At 36.1% G+C, this 17,629-nt stretch overlaps 1 protein-coding gene across 1 annotated transcript in view; it reads right to left on the bottom strand.

Annotated features, from left to right (window-relative positions):
* Positions 1 to 21: 21 nt before the first annotated feature.
* BMT2 (base methyltransferase of 25S rRNA 2 homolog) overlaps positions 22 to 17,629 on the bottom strand; it is a 37,598-nt gene continuing 19,990 nt past the window's right edge. Inside the window, exons 3-5 of the mRNA XM_049814223.1 lie at positions 15,872 to 16,045; positions 8,345 to 8,459; positions 22 to 3,494 (exon numbers count right to left, since the gene is read on the bottom strand). Of these exons, the coding sequence (XP_049670180.1) occupies positions 2,865 to 3,494; positions 8,345 to 8,459; positions 15,872 to 16,045 (919 nt within the window). The 3' untranslated portion in view covers positions 22 to 2,864. The remainder of the gene's footprint in view (positions 3,495 to 8,344; positions 8,460 to 15,871; positions 16,046 to 17,629) is intronic.

Here is a 17,629-nt window from a genome sequence, read left to right as displayed (position 1 = left end):
AGCTGAAACTGAAGTACCAAGTTTAACATCTTTACTATAATTCAGTTGTTTATAAAATAAACCAAACACAACTATCTTCTTGACAATAAAGAAAATAACTATGCATTGGTTTCACTGGATTTCAGCATAAACTGATTGTACAGGAAGAAAAAAGGACAACATCTCCACCCCAAAGAAACATTTTTTAAAAAGGTTTTCAAGTGTTGGTTTTTTTTTTTAATAAATGTGCTTTGTTCACAAAAAGTAGTGACATAAAGACAACAGAAACGTGAATACACATTTTCTTCCCTCTCCTCTCCAGCACCTTAAGAACGAGAGATCTCTTGCACAGTCATAATTTTCAAATATTTCATAACCTAGAAACGTTCTTCTTGCACCAAAGCCAAATATCCAACAACTCCTGGTATCACCACTTTATTGTTCAGGGAGGTATAAGTATTTATGTAAATCCCACTTTCCGCATCCACCACAATCTACTGCCCATTGTAAAAACAAAACAAAAAACAAAACCCCAAACAAACAAAAAACCAAAACCCAAGCTGTTATGAATATCAGGTCCCTAAACCACAAAAACAATGGTGTCACCAACCTGCCAAAAAGGCTTATATTTTAAATGTTAATATTTTAAACTATTTTTAGGGGATAAGTCTTGGTCTGAATTGCTTTTTTGTATGAATCACAAACCAATTTACATTACCCGATGCCAACATATATGTTAGCTGGTATGTAACTTTTTTTTTTTTTAAAAGGAGTATCAGTTAAAATGTTAGGTACACTTTGAAGTATGCACAGATTAAGTTTCCATAACAGCTGAATTTATAGCACCAATATTTTAGCTTTAACATGAGCACTGCTGGAGTCAGTGGTTAACTGGGAAGAAGAAAGGCTTTGAACGACAAACATTTTAGTGAAAGTGAAGGGGTAAAGCATTAGATGCAAATACTGACTTACAGCCAATTTTGAAGCCATTGTGTATTTCATTAGAGAAATATTCTCTGTAAAAAAAATTAAATAGTCGACCATGATACTTGTATGTCTAAACTTAATTATTTTTTTTCACATCAGAATGTAATTGTTTAGTTTGTATATAACTGTATCATTCAGATTGAATAACAAATTTGAATCAGGTATTAGGGGATGCCTTAAATTTAAGGAAAGAGACACAAAAAGCTTATGTTAAAGAATAAAGCATTGCAGTCCAGATCATGTTTGAGTGTAAGCTGGACCAATGTGGGATGGCTCTTTGTAGGAAACAGTATAAAAGAAAAACAGGTAGGTCAAACCGTGACACTTTCAGTGCAAAACTTCAATGGAAGGACTAAGTTTCATTTTTGTAGCAAGCACTGTAAAATCCACACTACCACTTCAGTTTATCTGCCAACTTCTGTATTATAAGATGGTAGCTTAATATGGTTTAAGGTGTATTTCACCACAACCACTATGCAACTATATATTAGTATTTTCTACCATTTTGCTGAAGTCAGTCTTAAAACCATGATGTGGCACCTAGTTCATTTATTATTAGGCACTTTCATACAGATTTAACAGCCTAACATTCAAATCTGAAAATCCTGGCCATTATTTTTAAACGGAGGGAAATCTAAGCTAAATACTGAATCTTCTATTTTTACCACTGAACAGAATTGTTTTTCCCTGCAAAACCTCACAAATTTATTACACAAATTAAAAAACTTAATAAATGTAAAACACTTCTGTTCCATCTCCTTACAGTGCAGACCAGTTTTCAGACAGCTATGGAGTTTTTATTTAACTAAACAGGAGGTTTTGGGGTCCAAATAAGCAAACAAAGAGTGTATGTTAATTTCATTTGTGTGGTCTGAATACACAGCTTTGTGCAAATATGTGTATCTTTGAAAAACTTCTGTAATTATGTTCCTTTTTACAAAATCAGTCTGTAGTTACCGTATAACCTGGGAGGTCTACAAATAAGAACAATTAAAGAAAAAGTTGTTAAAATGCATAAATAATTTACTTTAAAACATGACAAAACCCACCCTGTTCCCCAAAAACCACAGTTTGACGAGAATACAGAACACCATCACTGGGGAAATACTGATACACGTTAGTGCTTGTACACTCATAAAATTGCAAAACCATGTTCCAGCTTTGAACTGAAACATAATTGTCTAGACGTACCATAGTCCTCTGGGGGGAAATAACCTCTTCGGAAATCTCATGTCTAACTACTATATATGCAATGAAATTATACAGTATGTATAACTATGGATGAATGTATTCCAGTGTTTTGGTGTTATCTGATTTGGTGTTATTTCGAGAGGGCTGCAATAAACAAAATCAAATGTGCAAGCATTATAGTTTCTCCAGCCCAGGCTTAACCAGAGTGAAACAAATTTTGGGAAGAAAGTTTTGTTCCATAATTAAGAAGGGACATGTGTAACCAAGTGTCTTAAGCTATCTGCACATTTAATTAAAGTGCAAATTATTTCTTCCTACATATACTTCTCAGAAGCCCACCAACTCCAGTGCCTTAAGCTCAACCACATTGAGTTAAAATATTGAAACAACATTTAGCAAATTAAATAGAATTCACACTTCACAGCACTAAAGAAAAGAATGGTACCTTTCTGGAAAAAAAAATTAGTGATACAAATCTAAAGAAAGTAACAGCAATTTATGCTATGACATGAGTCATTTGCATAAAACTTGTATTTTTCACTTTCATACAAGAATAAATTTTAAAATTCAAAAGTAGAAAAAAATAGCAAACTCTGTAAACCTTTGCATTTTCTTTATGCAAACCATTTTTGTGTGTTGAGCCCATGTTAGTATAGCAAAATTAGTTAAGCAAGAGGTTTGACTGAAAGGGCATTTCAATGACTACATTAACTTAGAAGCAATATAGGATCTTCTAGCTCATAGAAAGGAATTGAACTAGACTGGCTTTCTCCAGAGTCTGAGTCGTAAGGAGCATCTGGTAGCTCCATAAAACCATAAGCTAGCTGTTCATCTTCTGTATCTGATCGAACATAGCAGGAAGTGTTGGAATACTCCTCATCCTCTATACTGTTGAAATCCTGTGGGATATACAACATTCCTGGGTAGTTCCTGCTAACCAAGTCACTTGTTGTTTGCAGGGAAGTTTTCCTAAATGCCATCAGGTGCATGTGAGAAAACTTGGAATACTTGAAGCGTTTAAAACCCAAGGACTCTATGGCAATTTTCCAGCTTTTCATCATCATAGCCCGGCGATTCTGATGAGATGAATCAGGAGTTATTACAAGCAATAAGCCATTTAATACGAGAAGTTCATGTGCCTTCTTGCAGCATATCCATCGTTGGTAGGGTGATGGAAAGTAAGAAAGGAGCAGCGAGAAAACAACAACATGAAACAGTTCTCCAGGTAGAGAATCAATGGGATTTTTCAGTTGCTTAAGAAAGGCATCTATAGCATCTTGTGCCAGTTGGAGAGGTTGCTGGATTTGAAGATTTAAGAAGTCACATTTGTACACGCTCTGGTAGAATAAGAAAAACAGAAAACCAAACAAACATCAAGGTTAGTTTAAAGAGCAAATACAATCTGAATCCACAGAAAAATCAATGACAACCTCTCCATTCCCTTGAGGAAGTGTCAAGCCTGCTGAACGTTCCTCTTGCTATTAAATCAAACAATCTAAAATAACAGAAACACATCTTGCTAGCTTTTACAGTTGCAAAGCAAAATTTTAGATGTGCAGTAGTTTTCTAGAAATTTGATAGCCGATTACTGTTAATTTAAACAAACAAACAAACCCTGACAAATTTAGCATAAATAGAACAAAGTATCAAATCAACTCTCTCACAAGTGATTTAAGAAGAACTCAGATAAACCTACATTGCTTTTGTTTCTCCAGATGCTGGAAGCCTTTCGTAGGTTTTTATAAACCTGAAATTAGTAATTAGAAACTAAATTTGATACCTCAGTATTTCTACTAGTTCTTCAAAAAGAATCCAAGAAACTTAGTACTTTGGTCACTTGAAAAAAAAAAAAGCGTCATTCTTTACTGGTACAGAACAAAGCAGCTACGGCAAGACAATATACATTAGAAAGCGACAGTACACTAACTCCTTTGCAGCAGCAATGCAGATCCATGTTTTTAACCTTGCTGTAAATGCAAAGTGTAGCAGTACACATTTGGACAATTATCAAAGTAAGGCAAGGGCTATAAATTCAGCTGCTGATCATTTGTGCGCTCAAGCTGTCAAAGACGGGCAATGGGACCACAAAGCAACATACAGAAGAACGAGTTCTTAACATCCTTAATCACAGAGCATTCAAAAAATAAGAATAATAGTATGCTATTCACTACATTTAAGTTTTGACACTTTACATTCATCAAAACCTGGGACTGACGACTTTCATAAAAAAAGGTACTAAGATTCAGGTTTTGACATAATAGCAACAAAAATTGCTATTAATGCGTAGAGAATGTGCAGTGAATGACACTCTAAACAGGTAACATGAAAGCAGACACAAAACATTGTGGAGCCCATCTGAAAGCTGGAGTTAGATCTGCTGCATTTTCATACCACAGCATGTTTTATGAAACAATACTCAAAAAAGATCACTAGAACACTATTGTAAAGGTATTCATAAAGCAACTGATACACAAAATTGTTTCTAAGTAGAAGAGAAGTTTATTTCTGTTTATATAAAATCACATTCTCTTCTGAGACTACGCAGTGAATTAGAAAAAGTTATCAACGTTAAAAAAAAATCTGTAATTTATTTTTCAGTCGCTTTAATCTTGGCCTCCAATATGCAAAAATCAAGAAAGAGACTTGCATTATGTGGCTATAATCAAGAAATTTTAATTGCAACCACTATACCTGCCGGGCTATATTCTGCTTCCTTGTAATACTTAGAACAGGAAATTAACAGTAGTAATTTCATGATATCATCTACTAAGTTTTAAAAGAAAGAAATGCTTTGAAGAATAACTGTTCAGAGTAACATGCTAATTTTACTTAGATGTAAAGCTTAAAAAGTTAGAGGTTATACATATACAGTTGAAAAAACAAATTAGACTGCAAGCCTTTCTAAACCATGGAAAAATACTCATAAAACAGTTATGTAGAAATAATGTTAAAGACAATTTCGGGACTAAACTATGTTTTGAGTAGAATCTGAACTCTGCAGGCAGTTTTAGGACAAAAATGCTGCTAAACTGGAAATCGCTACTAAACTTTAGATCTACAAGTCTTGAACTGATGTTAAACTCCTCCTAGACATTGAAAGAGCAGTCGTATTTCAGTGCATCCACTGACATTTAAGCATACAATCCTACTTGTATATTCTAATTTTTAATTCCAGTACCCTTCCTGCCTCTTTTGTCTCAGGTTATATTTACTCCAATACAACATCTGCTGCATATACAGCATGTTTTGCAGCAGTATGAAATTGTATTTGGATTTTCCCAAAGTGGAGATTCTCCCTGCATTACAGGTTTGCCATCTTTTTGTCTTTTTTTTTTTTAATGTAGACAAATTAAACTTCTCTATGAAAATAACCACTGCTAATTGTACTCTGGAATATCTGTGTTACAAGCAGAATGTCTGAAGGAATAGCCAGCAAAAAAACTGGGTCAAGAAGAAACCTGTTCTGTTTACCCCAGTCTCAGTTTCCCTCCTTGCTCATTTCTAATACTGCACATTTCCCTTAGTGTACCTTACACCAAAGACACTGAAAATGAGTGAATAATGCCTACAGGATACTAGTCTTTTCATGGTGCAGTTCCCCTACCCTTCAAAACACAAAACCTTTTAATGGAAATAAATTTCCATTTTCTTATCTCTACAGTTTACATTCTCTCTATATGAAACAGAGATTCTAAACATTTTGAAGACATTAATTATTTTATTATATAACTAGCATTTCAGTTCCTTTCCTAGTGTTTTCACAATTACATCCCTCTTATTCCTCAAATCAGCCAAAGTATTTTACTCAACTACTTAGCCTATATCCAAAGCATTTCCATATGCAGAAAGTGGATTAATCTATTTTTATTAAAGAAGGAATCATTTAACCCTCTATTCAACTTTATTCACGAAACTGACTTCCTAAGAAGCCGCTATGCTTCAATGTGTTTCAAAAAGCATTTTGGTATCTTACCTAAAAGATCTGCTAAACCAGAAGATTTTACCAGTTCTTCTATTTTCAGCTTCTACCACTGAGTTGTCAGATCAATTTTTCAGGTCAGAAGATGACATTAACTACCATAAGAACACTCTGGCTGTTATTCTGAAACCTTAAGTCAGCCCAGGCAACTGCTGGCCTAAAGATAAATTTATTCAGGAGGTTATGGTGCTGATGCAGCTCAAAGTAGAGTCAACTTGAATACATCGGGGCTTACTAATTCTGTTTTGGAGACAGGCCTAAGCTTATTCTAGCAGATGTGTTTGAGTGCACAAACTCTACTCCATGTCACTCCAATAATGCTTGCTAGCTAGGTTTCAAGGTGCCTTGAACGCATCGAAGTCTCCAAAAGAATGGAAGTAAGAGAAGCTGGTGAGCCTGAGACAGGCCTTACAGTAACTACGTTGGTCTGTACAGTAGCACTCCAGGGACTTCCCTATCATCAAGCTATGGTACTAACTATTGTCAGATGACAAGAAATCAATTATCTTATTGTTCCCCTGTACTGGGAGAGAGCCTGAAGAACTGGTTAGTACACAGAAATTGCAGCTACCTGACTACTCCCTCTCCTGGTGTCTGGCATGGATTACTCACATTCCTCCATTACATCCACAGAAGTAACCTTTCTGGGACTCATCCAGTAATGGTTTTGGTCACTGTACATTTAAATTGATTTTCATGAGAACAAAAGTAATTTTCTTATGAAAGCAGCATGATAGATTAGGTAGCAAAATATTAACTAGGCATACCCCAAAATTAATGGTTAGATTCAGCTCATATAACTTTAGGTGCCTAGGCTGCTATTATAGTCACTGGAGAGCGAGTCAATACAGCCCACGAGGTCAGAACACGGCTCACCTACTGTGAAGCAGCAGACGTTTAGGTTTCACTGGTTATTTTTAATAGATCTCCACTGACTGTAATTGGAACTTAGAACCCCAGATGTAGACACCCATGATCTACGTATCTTCACTGGAAATTTACTTGCCATGTATTACCATTTTAGATGCCACAGGCTGCCACTTCAGTGGCGTGTGTCTCCTTTACATCCTGTGTCATGCCCAAGAGCCCTATGCAGAAGTCCTACAGCCTCTTAAGTGGTAGAAGGCAATCACGATGCCTATTCTTCAAATTAGGCAAGGTGGAGTCCACTCAAAGTTTCTTTGTGTTTTAGATGACACTAAAAGGCAATTTATCAGACTCAGATTTTTTTCAAGAATATCTTTCATTATCTCTAAGCATATATGCAAAAATATAAATTAGGCATTAGTGGACTAAACCTGGTAACCACAACAAAATACCATGCATTTAGCATGTAAACCACACTGCAGCAAATAAGAGAACATTACTTTCAAGTTAAGTGTATTATTGTACTCATACACTTCTCACCTCTCCACTTCTAAAGAGAGTTACCTTAGGCCACTGATTTTAATAGAGCCTAATTTTAAACTGTAAGAGGTCAAGATGGGTATGGTCAAAGTTTTTTCTGTTTTCTGTCAGAAATGTATTCCTTTCTGTATCTTTTCATTTTCATTCCACTTTGTCATTTTGCTTGGTTGATAAATGCTATTAGGACTGACGAAAGAGCAAAAGACAGAAAGAACACGATTGCAGCAGAATTAATGCATCTGAAAACTTTATCACCTAGAGAAAATGAAGCAATATACCCCAAAACTGCTGATAAATTTGGCCTCACAATTGCGGAAGTTCAATAATATTTCTAGCAATAAACAGAAAAGCCCCCTTACAATGCACTTCTGGTTACTAAAACTCACCAGAAAAACTCACCAAGTACAGTCACTGATCATTTCCTTCTGTCAGCAAATGCAACTTCTGAGAAGTTTGTGCCTAAGCATAAGCCTACTTAATTTTTATTTATGCCTTCCAGGATGCAAGGACTCACCTGAAATGCCATTAAAGGTGGCTACTAAAATTTTCCAATGTTAAGATTCACAACTGCATTATAGAGGCATAATTCTCGAAATAAAATCAGATTTTTAAAACAAAACACAACTACAGCTTAGAGCCTGTTCATGGGAAAGGATGTAGTAGGAGGGCCACAGTTCCTATTAAAGTACAGATATTTAGGATGCATACTTAAGTATTAAACATATTTTTTTACAGTCATTTTGAAGCATTCTAAAATATCTGAGAATCAAATTTATATTAAATTTAGCAAACATTACATACCTCAACAGCTGGAACAATATCTATGCCAACCGTCAGAAATTCTTCAAACTTCAGAAATGGATTAAAGCAGCTACCAACATCAAGTAATCTGATCTTCCCCAAGGAGTGGAGCAATCTAAGAAGCAACAAGAATTCAGTTTTATCAAACATCATTTTTGAAGTTACATTCCGAGTAACAATTTCAGATAACTAACACAAAAAATTTCTCAAAAACCACCACAGTAGTGACTAATAGAAGTGAATGCCTTACTTGAATTGCTGAGATACCTAATGAACCAAGCTCCATCAGTAAAGCAGATGGTCCTCAAGCGGAAAAGTTATGTTCAGAGCAGCTGTAATACTATCAACTTGTGTACTTGTAAGAAACTATAATGGCAACTTGCGTGTCCACTAGACAGGCTTTCTCTATTACTTTGCGTTTCTCACTTATCTTTTTTCGTATTTATTGGTGTTGAAGTCACACAAGTCACCAGAGATAAAATTTCAGGAGTTTAAAAAGGGAAACTGGCAACACTCAATGACCTACCTACCTGTCAGTCCCAATTTAAAGAGCATCTGAAGTGCCATATTTGGTTTAATAAAGACAAGAGAACACATAATGATATTCCAAGGTGAGAAAAAAAAAATCTAAAAATGAAAGCATTTACTTTTTCCCTGCAAAAATTTTAAAACATTTTATTTTCTTTATGTCAGCGAATGTTTTTTTAAAATGGATGACTGCTGGAGATTCAATTCTGTTTTCAATGGATGCTGTGAAATAGTTTATCAGTCCATGCAGAGCCACAAACTTAAAAACTGGCTGCTCGAGTTGTAGGGAAGTTATTCTAAACATCTAAATGAAATGAAGTATTCCCTCAAAACTACTTGGGGGGGGAAAAAAAAGTCTATTTCATGCAAGGCAATCAGTTTTATTTTGGAATATCCAAAAGCTTCTTAATGATAAATAGTCAAAAATAGCCATCTGGTTTAAGAAAGAGAGTCCTAATCAGAGTACTTCTGAAGTACTAAAAAATGATGATTTATCCCATAGGAATTCTGGAGAACATTTTAGTAAGCCAAAAATCTATCTCCTTATCTGCCACTGCATGATGACCCTACTATTCAAGGTGAAATTATAGGTAGGAAGGCCAATGGCTGTAATGCTAAATACTTAACTATGCTACCAAACAACAAAAGGTGAATGATTAAAAAAAGGGGGGGGGGGGGGGGATTAACTTGAGAAATCATGACTTACTGCTTAGAGTGATAGTAAGAGTTTGACAGGCTGCTGAGGACACTTTAAAACTTCAGTTCCAGAATGCTGCAGAGATGCATATATACCCTCCCAAAACATCACAGAAAATGAAAAAAAAAACCAAACCCCACACTGAATAACTGGCCAATCATCTTCTCAAACAGATTCCAAAACTTCCTGGAGTAAAAAAACAAAACTAAATGGAGGAGTGGGAGATCAGAAAGAAGATAGGCCAAAGAAACGAAGACAGGACATTCTTTTACTGTCTGGTGGAAGGTCCCGTTACAGCACAGTAGAAGATATGCTAGAGGCTGGCAGATGAGATTTGTGTTTTCTTGGGAAGCTCTGACATCATCTGTGACACAACTACAAAACCAATCTGAAACGCCTTTATGAAGCTAAAGACATCATTGCTCTCTTCTTTAAGCTAAATATACAGTTTTAAAAAGAGATGCCTGGCAACTTTTGAGGATAGTGACTGCAGCCTTGCCTCTGAAAGCATCCTTACCTTCCAAAGGATAGTCTCCTAGACCAATGCCTAGAGGAACATTTGTGGTCTTCAAGTTTGCAACCATAAGCATTTTCTTCATGACTAAGCCAGTTACCAGTATATACAATGTAGTATCAGATAAGATCAATGCACCTGTACATAAGTACTGGCAGTCAGTTATCTTGTCCACATTTAAAGATTTTGTCTTGTCCTGGCACTTGTTTTGCCTAACCTGATAAGCTGTCCCTCTTAAATGAATTAGAATTTGAATGTTGCACTCAGTTATCACTAATATCAAGGACTCAGCTGTTGAATACATCCTACAATCAAAGACATTGTTCTTTAGTTTTTTATTTTCCTTGCATTCTGAATTTGGAGGCCCCTGCTGTTTATTCTTTCTTTGCAATTGCAACAAACCAGTAAATGCTGGAGTTAAACAATTCTGTTCAAGTCCACTAGTACAGACTTTACATCCACCTGTTCTTTAAACGTCAACTTGATGAGTGCATCCACATATCAAAAATATAAAAAAGATACACAGCGCCACTAGCACCCAACAGTTTGAGCTCGTTCTATTAGACCATTTATGGGGATGCATCTAAAAATTTCCATCATGACTTGTAAGATCTTAGAACACCCCAAATCCATTAATAGAGGCAAAAAAAATGTGAACTCATAGCTTTCACAGGGAATTCACAGGGAGGAGAATGATAAATTTCCAGCAAGCAAATGTTGCTTTTTGCTTCAAGTTTCTGTAGCCAATTCCAACTGGCATCTCCAAAATATCACTTGTCATCTTTCTGGGAAATATTCAGCCCTAGAGAGACAGATAACTGCAAAAACTTTCAGAAACAGATCTGCAGGGCCAATGGAGTCCAACAAAGCCATGGTTGTGCTTATAGCAACAACAAAGCAGTAAGAAATACTGCAGGAAAAAAATATCTTTAAGCAGCAATAGAGAGATCTGGGCTCTCTGTGCTCCTCCTAAACTCCCAGTGATCTACCATAGAGAGGATGCTGGAGAAGCAAGAGGAAATTTCTTGTTGCATTTGGCAGAATAATAAAGCCAAGTTTAAGGATTTTGCTTCTACATGGAATAGAAGATATCCAGGGGATACTTATGTCAAAATACCAGCATCACCAAGGCAAATAGTGCAACAATTATCTTTAAGTTAAAACCGCACACATTACCAGGCTGTCCTGTAAGTCAGTCAGTACTGACACTATTTCAGAGTGAAGATGATCACAACGTAATCTGTACAACAGGAATTTAAATACTGCAGAGTGACCATTCAGATCCTAGTGGCCATAAATCACAAACACAGGCTGAAGTCAAGTAGTGTCTTTTTCCATGCAAGGCTAGTATGAGGTTTCTCAGACCAGCACATCTGTTTTGTCTAGCAAATGGAGACACTAATGGCAGATTCTCTCTCATTCAAACAAAAAAACATGTGTCTGGTAACAGCAATAGAAGACAAGTGGGACCACAGGAAACACAAGAGGGAACGTGACTGTAGTGCAGAGAAAACTGCCTCTAGAGATCTTAACATTTTCCATTTAAAGTGTTGAGTGAAATACTTGTACAGATTAAAATTAAGCAGCACAACCCAGAACCCTCTAATCTCCAGGAGAGCCCATTTCACCTATGGTAGAGTGAAGAAAAAGAAAAAAAAAAAATTAAAAATCACTGTGATGCATTCTGTCTTCCTCTCTTACAAAGCCTGCATTCTTGGCTGCAGCGTTATTTTTGACTGGGTGAAGGGGCACACTTCTAGAAAGCTACAACTTTGGATTCCTAGCTGACCAGAAGCCAGAAACTCTCTTCTGCACTAATGGACAACAGATCTAAGGCATTTGATACAGGGCAAATTCACTCTGATAGGTGTGTCACATCCAAGGAACCTTGTAGTCTAAGTTCAATGCAAATGTACTTTGAAACCTTAAAAGTAGCAGAGATTCAGATGCTCACTTGTGTCTTGACTTCCTGTTGCTTGTCAGGTTTTGCTGCCTCTCAGAACACAGGTGCAATGAGTTGCTTAGTAGCAATTCTCCATCTCCCAGTTATCAGTTAGGTGCTTGAAATCATTTTGAAGGTCTTCAGAAGCACTTAGATTCGGTCACTGAACATATACAGAGAACACAGACCATCGATTCAAATGGTCTGAAGACCACTGGTTCAGATACCTACTTTTTCAGCACTGTAACTCTTAAATCAGATTCCTCATTAAAGGATATAACTTATCTAGGTGACAACCACTGATCCAGTGAGCCAATGACCTTGTTAGAAGCGTAGTCTTGCTGAATTAATTGATAATCACCCTTCAAACTCCTGTTTCCTAATGATTTTCAGTCAAGGCAACATTAAAAGCAAGGGAAGTACTTTGCTACTGTAGGTAATCTCCAAGTACATCTTGGATCCACAGTTCTCCAATGCATTAATGTACAGGTAGAAAAACAAAATGGGAATAGTTAAAGATCAGGAACTGGTAAAGAAGTATACATAGCCTGGGAAATGAGTGCATTTTAAATATATCCCACACTTGTTTATTTCAAGAACTTTATTAAATGGACTGCAGTTCTTGATTATTAGCCCCCTTAAAAATGCACCTATTATTCAACTATGTGCTGTACAAGTAAGTGACATTTTCTCTTGGAAGTAAATAGAAATAGAGCAGTTAAAGTGACTTTCCTTATGGTCATACAGTTCTGAAATTAATCACTTCAAGTGCTGATCTCCTAGTTTACAGTTTTAAATTATTATTTTTCAAGGATGGGAGGGAAAAAAATTCTGAAGCCTTATGCTGCTGTCAGAAGACCTATACATCTGGGTCTGAGTGGCAACACTGGTATGCCTCAAATCTTCCGTAACATCCATACATAAAGATATCCAATGGGAAGGTCTAGCTTGCTGAGATACATATGAAAGAAGGAATGATAGGTTGTACCATAAGAGACAGTCAAATGAGCACCTGAGAAGAAGCCATACCAAAAAAGCTGTGATTTTTATCATTAAGGATAAAAAGCAGAACTGCTTAATTTGATGGAAAAAGAAGAGAAACAATACTCAAAAAGAGAACAAAGAGGGGACTAATTTATTGAAGGGAGGAGCTGTTAAACAGTAGATAACAGACACTTTAATCTTGCAAGACTGAGCCACTTTGATGTCCAGCTTCACAACAGGGGCAGTTATAATTTTGGAGACATAAGAACACATTCTGGGATGGAAGGAAGTACTGTGGACAATACAACACTTTTCATATAGATCAAAGTAAAAAAGGACTGTTCACCTTAGTTATTTCTGTGAGACTCACCAATTTTAATCTGGCAGAGAGGTGGGCAACATGAGCAACTGGAAATGGGTTCATCAAAATAGCTGAGTGACTTTCTGAGTTGCACTAAACTTTGCACTTCTGGTTCCTATGATGTTTCCTACCATCACCTTTAAGAGCTGGCTGAGTGCTTCCTACTTCTCTCCACATCTCCCAGCATCTTTTTTACTACCAGTGGAACTTCTTATTCCTGAACTAGCTTTGCTCCTTACCAAGCAAAGTACAGTCTCTCTATGATGGCGTGCCAATAAAGGTAAGCTCAGAAAGAGCTCCTACGTAAGCAACCTGTTTTTAATACTACTTGAGAGAGAATTATATATGGGAGGAACAAAATTATTGTCTTTACACTTACTAGAGTAAAACAAAAAGTCATAGGCTTAGCCATACCTATAGACAACCCCACAACTCTTACTTGTAGCGTTACATGACCAGAATGGAGTGACAGTATTTGAACAAATATGTGCACATGCGTGTGTGTAGGGTTCCCCCACACCCCTTGTACCAAGATCTCACCAAGATTCAGACTTCACTAATTGATGAGTGTAGACACGGTAGAAAAGCATTTCAGGAGGAAAGTATGTTTTGCGTAATATGCAATCCATTTTCATTCTGATAAACTGTAATTTCTTTTATAATGCATAGAGGAAGAAACTGAATTTTGATTTCTCTGGGTAGTAACTTAGGACAGCGATGCCTTGTTGCTTTAAGGTCTGTGCAGCTACTAAAAAACTTACTATCATTTGTTGCTTACTCAGGTAAATATTACGAATCTTGCCTTTGCCTGGTATGCCTTTATGGATGTATGTATTTTTAAAGTTTTGAGAGTGAAGATAAAAAAAAAATCACCATCACTTACCATATTAACAAATACTTTTAAAATTATTTAATAAAAACTTCCCTATTAACTACTTTCTATACACACTAGTCAGAACAAAAGATAAGGCTACAGACTACTAGTAGCAAGAAGAAACTCCTGTGAAGTTAGCTCTGCAACAGCCACTATAAACAGTACGAAGTATGAAGACGGAGCACATGCAAAGAGAGAGCTAATGCTTTACCATGACAAGGCCTCCCACTGGAAGACAAATCAGTTTTAAGTAGTGTATGATCATCAAACCTATTGATTTAAATAAACAAATACCAACAAACTGCTATTTATAGTAATGCTAAAATTATGTGTTAGCAAATGCCAGCATTATTGAGATGTTATAAGGTATTAGTAACTCATCAGCCCCGTGTGCGAAAGTGCCTGGCAGTTATCATTAAGAACAGGTATTCATTTTGAGGCTGCCTTAGCAAAATGAGCACTAAAAAGAGGAGTCTGGGGGAAGTCAGCTTGTGAGAAGCCACTACTTTCATTTTGGAAGCATCTGTTTTGTCTTGTCATAATAGGACAACAACAGGGAAAATGTTTTTGGTTTCCACGTAACTATTCAACTACATAGGTATTTGGAATCTTTATGCCCTTTGCAAGTTACTTTACAAACAGGAGAAGCCACAAAAGACTCATCTGCTAATAGCATTAGTAACATGCTTGTTCCTTTCCTAACTAATACTGTATCTAATTTAAGTGCTGATCACACAAGACATGCTACAGTATTGAGAAAAATCTCTTCACAGAACAGAAAAAACACAATTGCAGACAGTTGTAAGAACTGGTCTATAAAGACTATGAAGCAAGTTGTAAGTGTAACATTTAACGATAATATGCTTATGCAGTCATTATTCCATTATACTTGCAAAATATTAAATTCTTTCCATCACACATGGAATAGCCACAAACATGACCCATGTTATTTAGGAAAAAAAGTAGGGTGGGACTGTAACTGAAATAATAAAGCTACTCCTGAATGCCAAAAATAACATTCTTACTCAAGTGAAGGTCAAAAACAAAATTAAAACTGTTGTTAGGAAAATACCTCAAGGATACTACAACTTCTGCAGAGCCAGTCATCAGAAAGCTAGCACATTTAAAATTAAGGGTTATAATTCAAAATTGCTTTTGGAGTGCATAATTGGAATCAAGAGTTTCTCTGCAATTATTTATGAAGAGAAAGTTTTAAGTACTCTGATATTTACATTTGGCACTTAGTACTTACATAAGCAATTGACTTTTCAACAGTGCTGAACAGCCATTAGACTCTAACTTAATTAACGTCTCCCTTATTTCACCTCAAGGTTTAATATAAATTACATTGTACACCAATGACATACAAAAGTGAAATTGCTCTAACACTTAAGTGCAGATGACCAAGTTGTCATTCTCAAGCAACTTTTTTATGGCATCCACCAAAATATACTACAACATAAATATTTCTTGAAGCATGTATATATTCACATGAAAATGGCCTTTCTTAACTATTAAAAATACATCAGACTGATCTAATAAATTATGGAGAAAAAACGTCCAGGTAAACCTTATCACACAAACAGGGGCAAAAAAAAAAAAAGTCTGGAAAACAAGTAAAACTTACTCTTCTGTTATAGCTTCATGATTTGTCAAGCCAAAGTTTGGCAAGGGATCTTCAATCTTGGGAGCCTGGGGAACATTTAAAGCTGGAGTGGTCTTAGAAGCAAGAAGTGCTCTTTTTTCATCTTTCTCAAGTGCTTTTCTTTTCCCACCATTCTGAAAATATTCTCGGCATACACTGAAAAGACAAAAAGAAAATATCCCCCAGAAAAACAGAATGCTATTTTTGGTCATTACTATGGATAAGACACAAGACAGAGGTTTAAAAGAGACAAGTACTGTCAGCTTTTAAACAAATCTGGGTTTTACTGCAACTTTGGTAAATCAGCTTTAGGAAAGATGCAATACACCCAAAGACATACTTGAGGTCAAGTGGTGTTTTATTTCAAAAAATTAGGCCATAAGTCACAGTTAAGTAAACAGATTCAAACTAGTTTTATCTGGATAGACTTTCAGAGCAAGACAGCAGAAGTCTTGTCAGAACATCACCAGAGCGTAAACTTCAGCTGTCACCTGAGCACCACAGTTCTCCACTAAGATGCAAAGTTACTAACTAGCTCCCCATAAATGCAGGGGCTTCTGAAACATCTGTGACTTGCAAGGCACGTAATGTGGGGGGAAAAGAAGCATAGTTGAGGCTTATGGGCTTACATACACCACGTTTTAATTTTAATTGAGTTTGCCTGGGGTGCTTTTTGGTTTTAAGTAACAGATATCTGCAGTAGCTCTACTATTGTGGAAGGCTTTTCCCCCCATACTTAATTATTTTGCTAATAGGAACCAGAACAAAATAATCTGGTCATACTTGAAGAGAAATGTTAAGCAGTTTAAAGGAATGAATATCATCAAAAAAGTTAAATTGCACCTGCATACTTCAACCAGTAGTCAGTATCAGTGTATGAGAAGCAAACATTATGATCAAGAATAACTGAATTTTGTCCACAAAATAGAACTAGAATTGGAAACAATTTTTGCTGTGAAATTAAAAAGCCTGACTCACCCTGCACAAAGCAGTATTTTTAATTAGATGTGCCAGCCAAGTATTTGCACGGAAAGTTTTACAGAAATAGTACTTGTTCGAATGATGTTTTCGTAACAACCCATTTTTATGATGCTTTCTTGAAATTCACTCAATTTTCCTCTAACAAAGCTGCAGACATTTGAAGGAAACATTCCAGAAAACATAAATTCAAGTGTAGTTTAATAACACCTTATCCAAAGCAGGACTAAGATAACATTGTATTTCACATCACAGATTCAGGAAAGGACATGTTGGTATAATGCTGCATTTAAATCACAAATAGAGACAAGGACTTGGAATACAAAGGCCTTATCTAAGTGTTGGTGATATTATAGGCACCAAATATATTCAGCCTCTCTACCATGTAAGATGTGAAGGGGAAAAAAAAGTTATTGGAGTTTCTTAAAGAGAAACATACACAATCAAACAGGTACAGATAAAAGTCACTTTACTCCAGGTGGTAGGAAATGACCACCTTGAGTCAGTAAATGTATAATTACAGTAGCACATTATGTCCAGGTTACTAATTCTTGCCGTAAGAGGGAAAAAATAAGTTATTTTGGACCCGCTTCTATGCCGACATGCTTATAGGACTCAAGATCAAAACTGACCTTGTTTAAAACTGAAAGCACAAGCAAGTTTTACTTGCTCAAGCAGGCCCTAGGCGTTCTTGCACTAAATATAAAAAGTCTAAAATGCAGACAGTACCCTTAGAGCAGAAAACCATTCCTCAGTAACCAA

The sequence above is a fragment of the Accipiter gentilis genome, chromosome 11, assembly GCF_929443795.1.
Source record: "Accipiter gentilis chromosome 11, bAccGen1.1, whole genome shotgun sequence".
Lineage (NCBI taxonomy): Eukaryota > Metazoa > Chordata > Aves > Accipitriformes > Accipitridae > Astur > Astur gentilis.
This window is presented reverse-complemented; position numbering and strand designations above follow the sequence as displayed.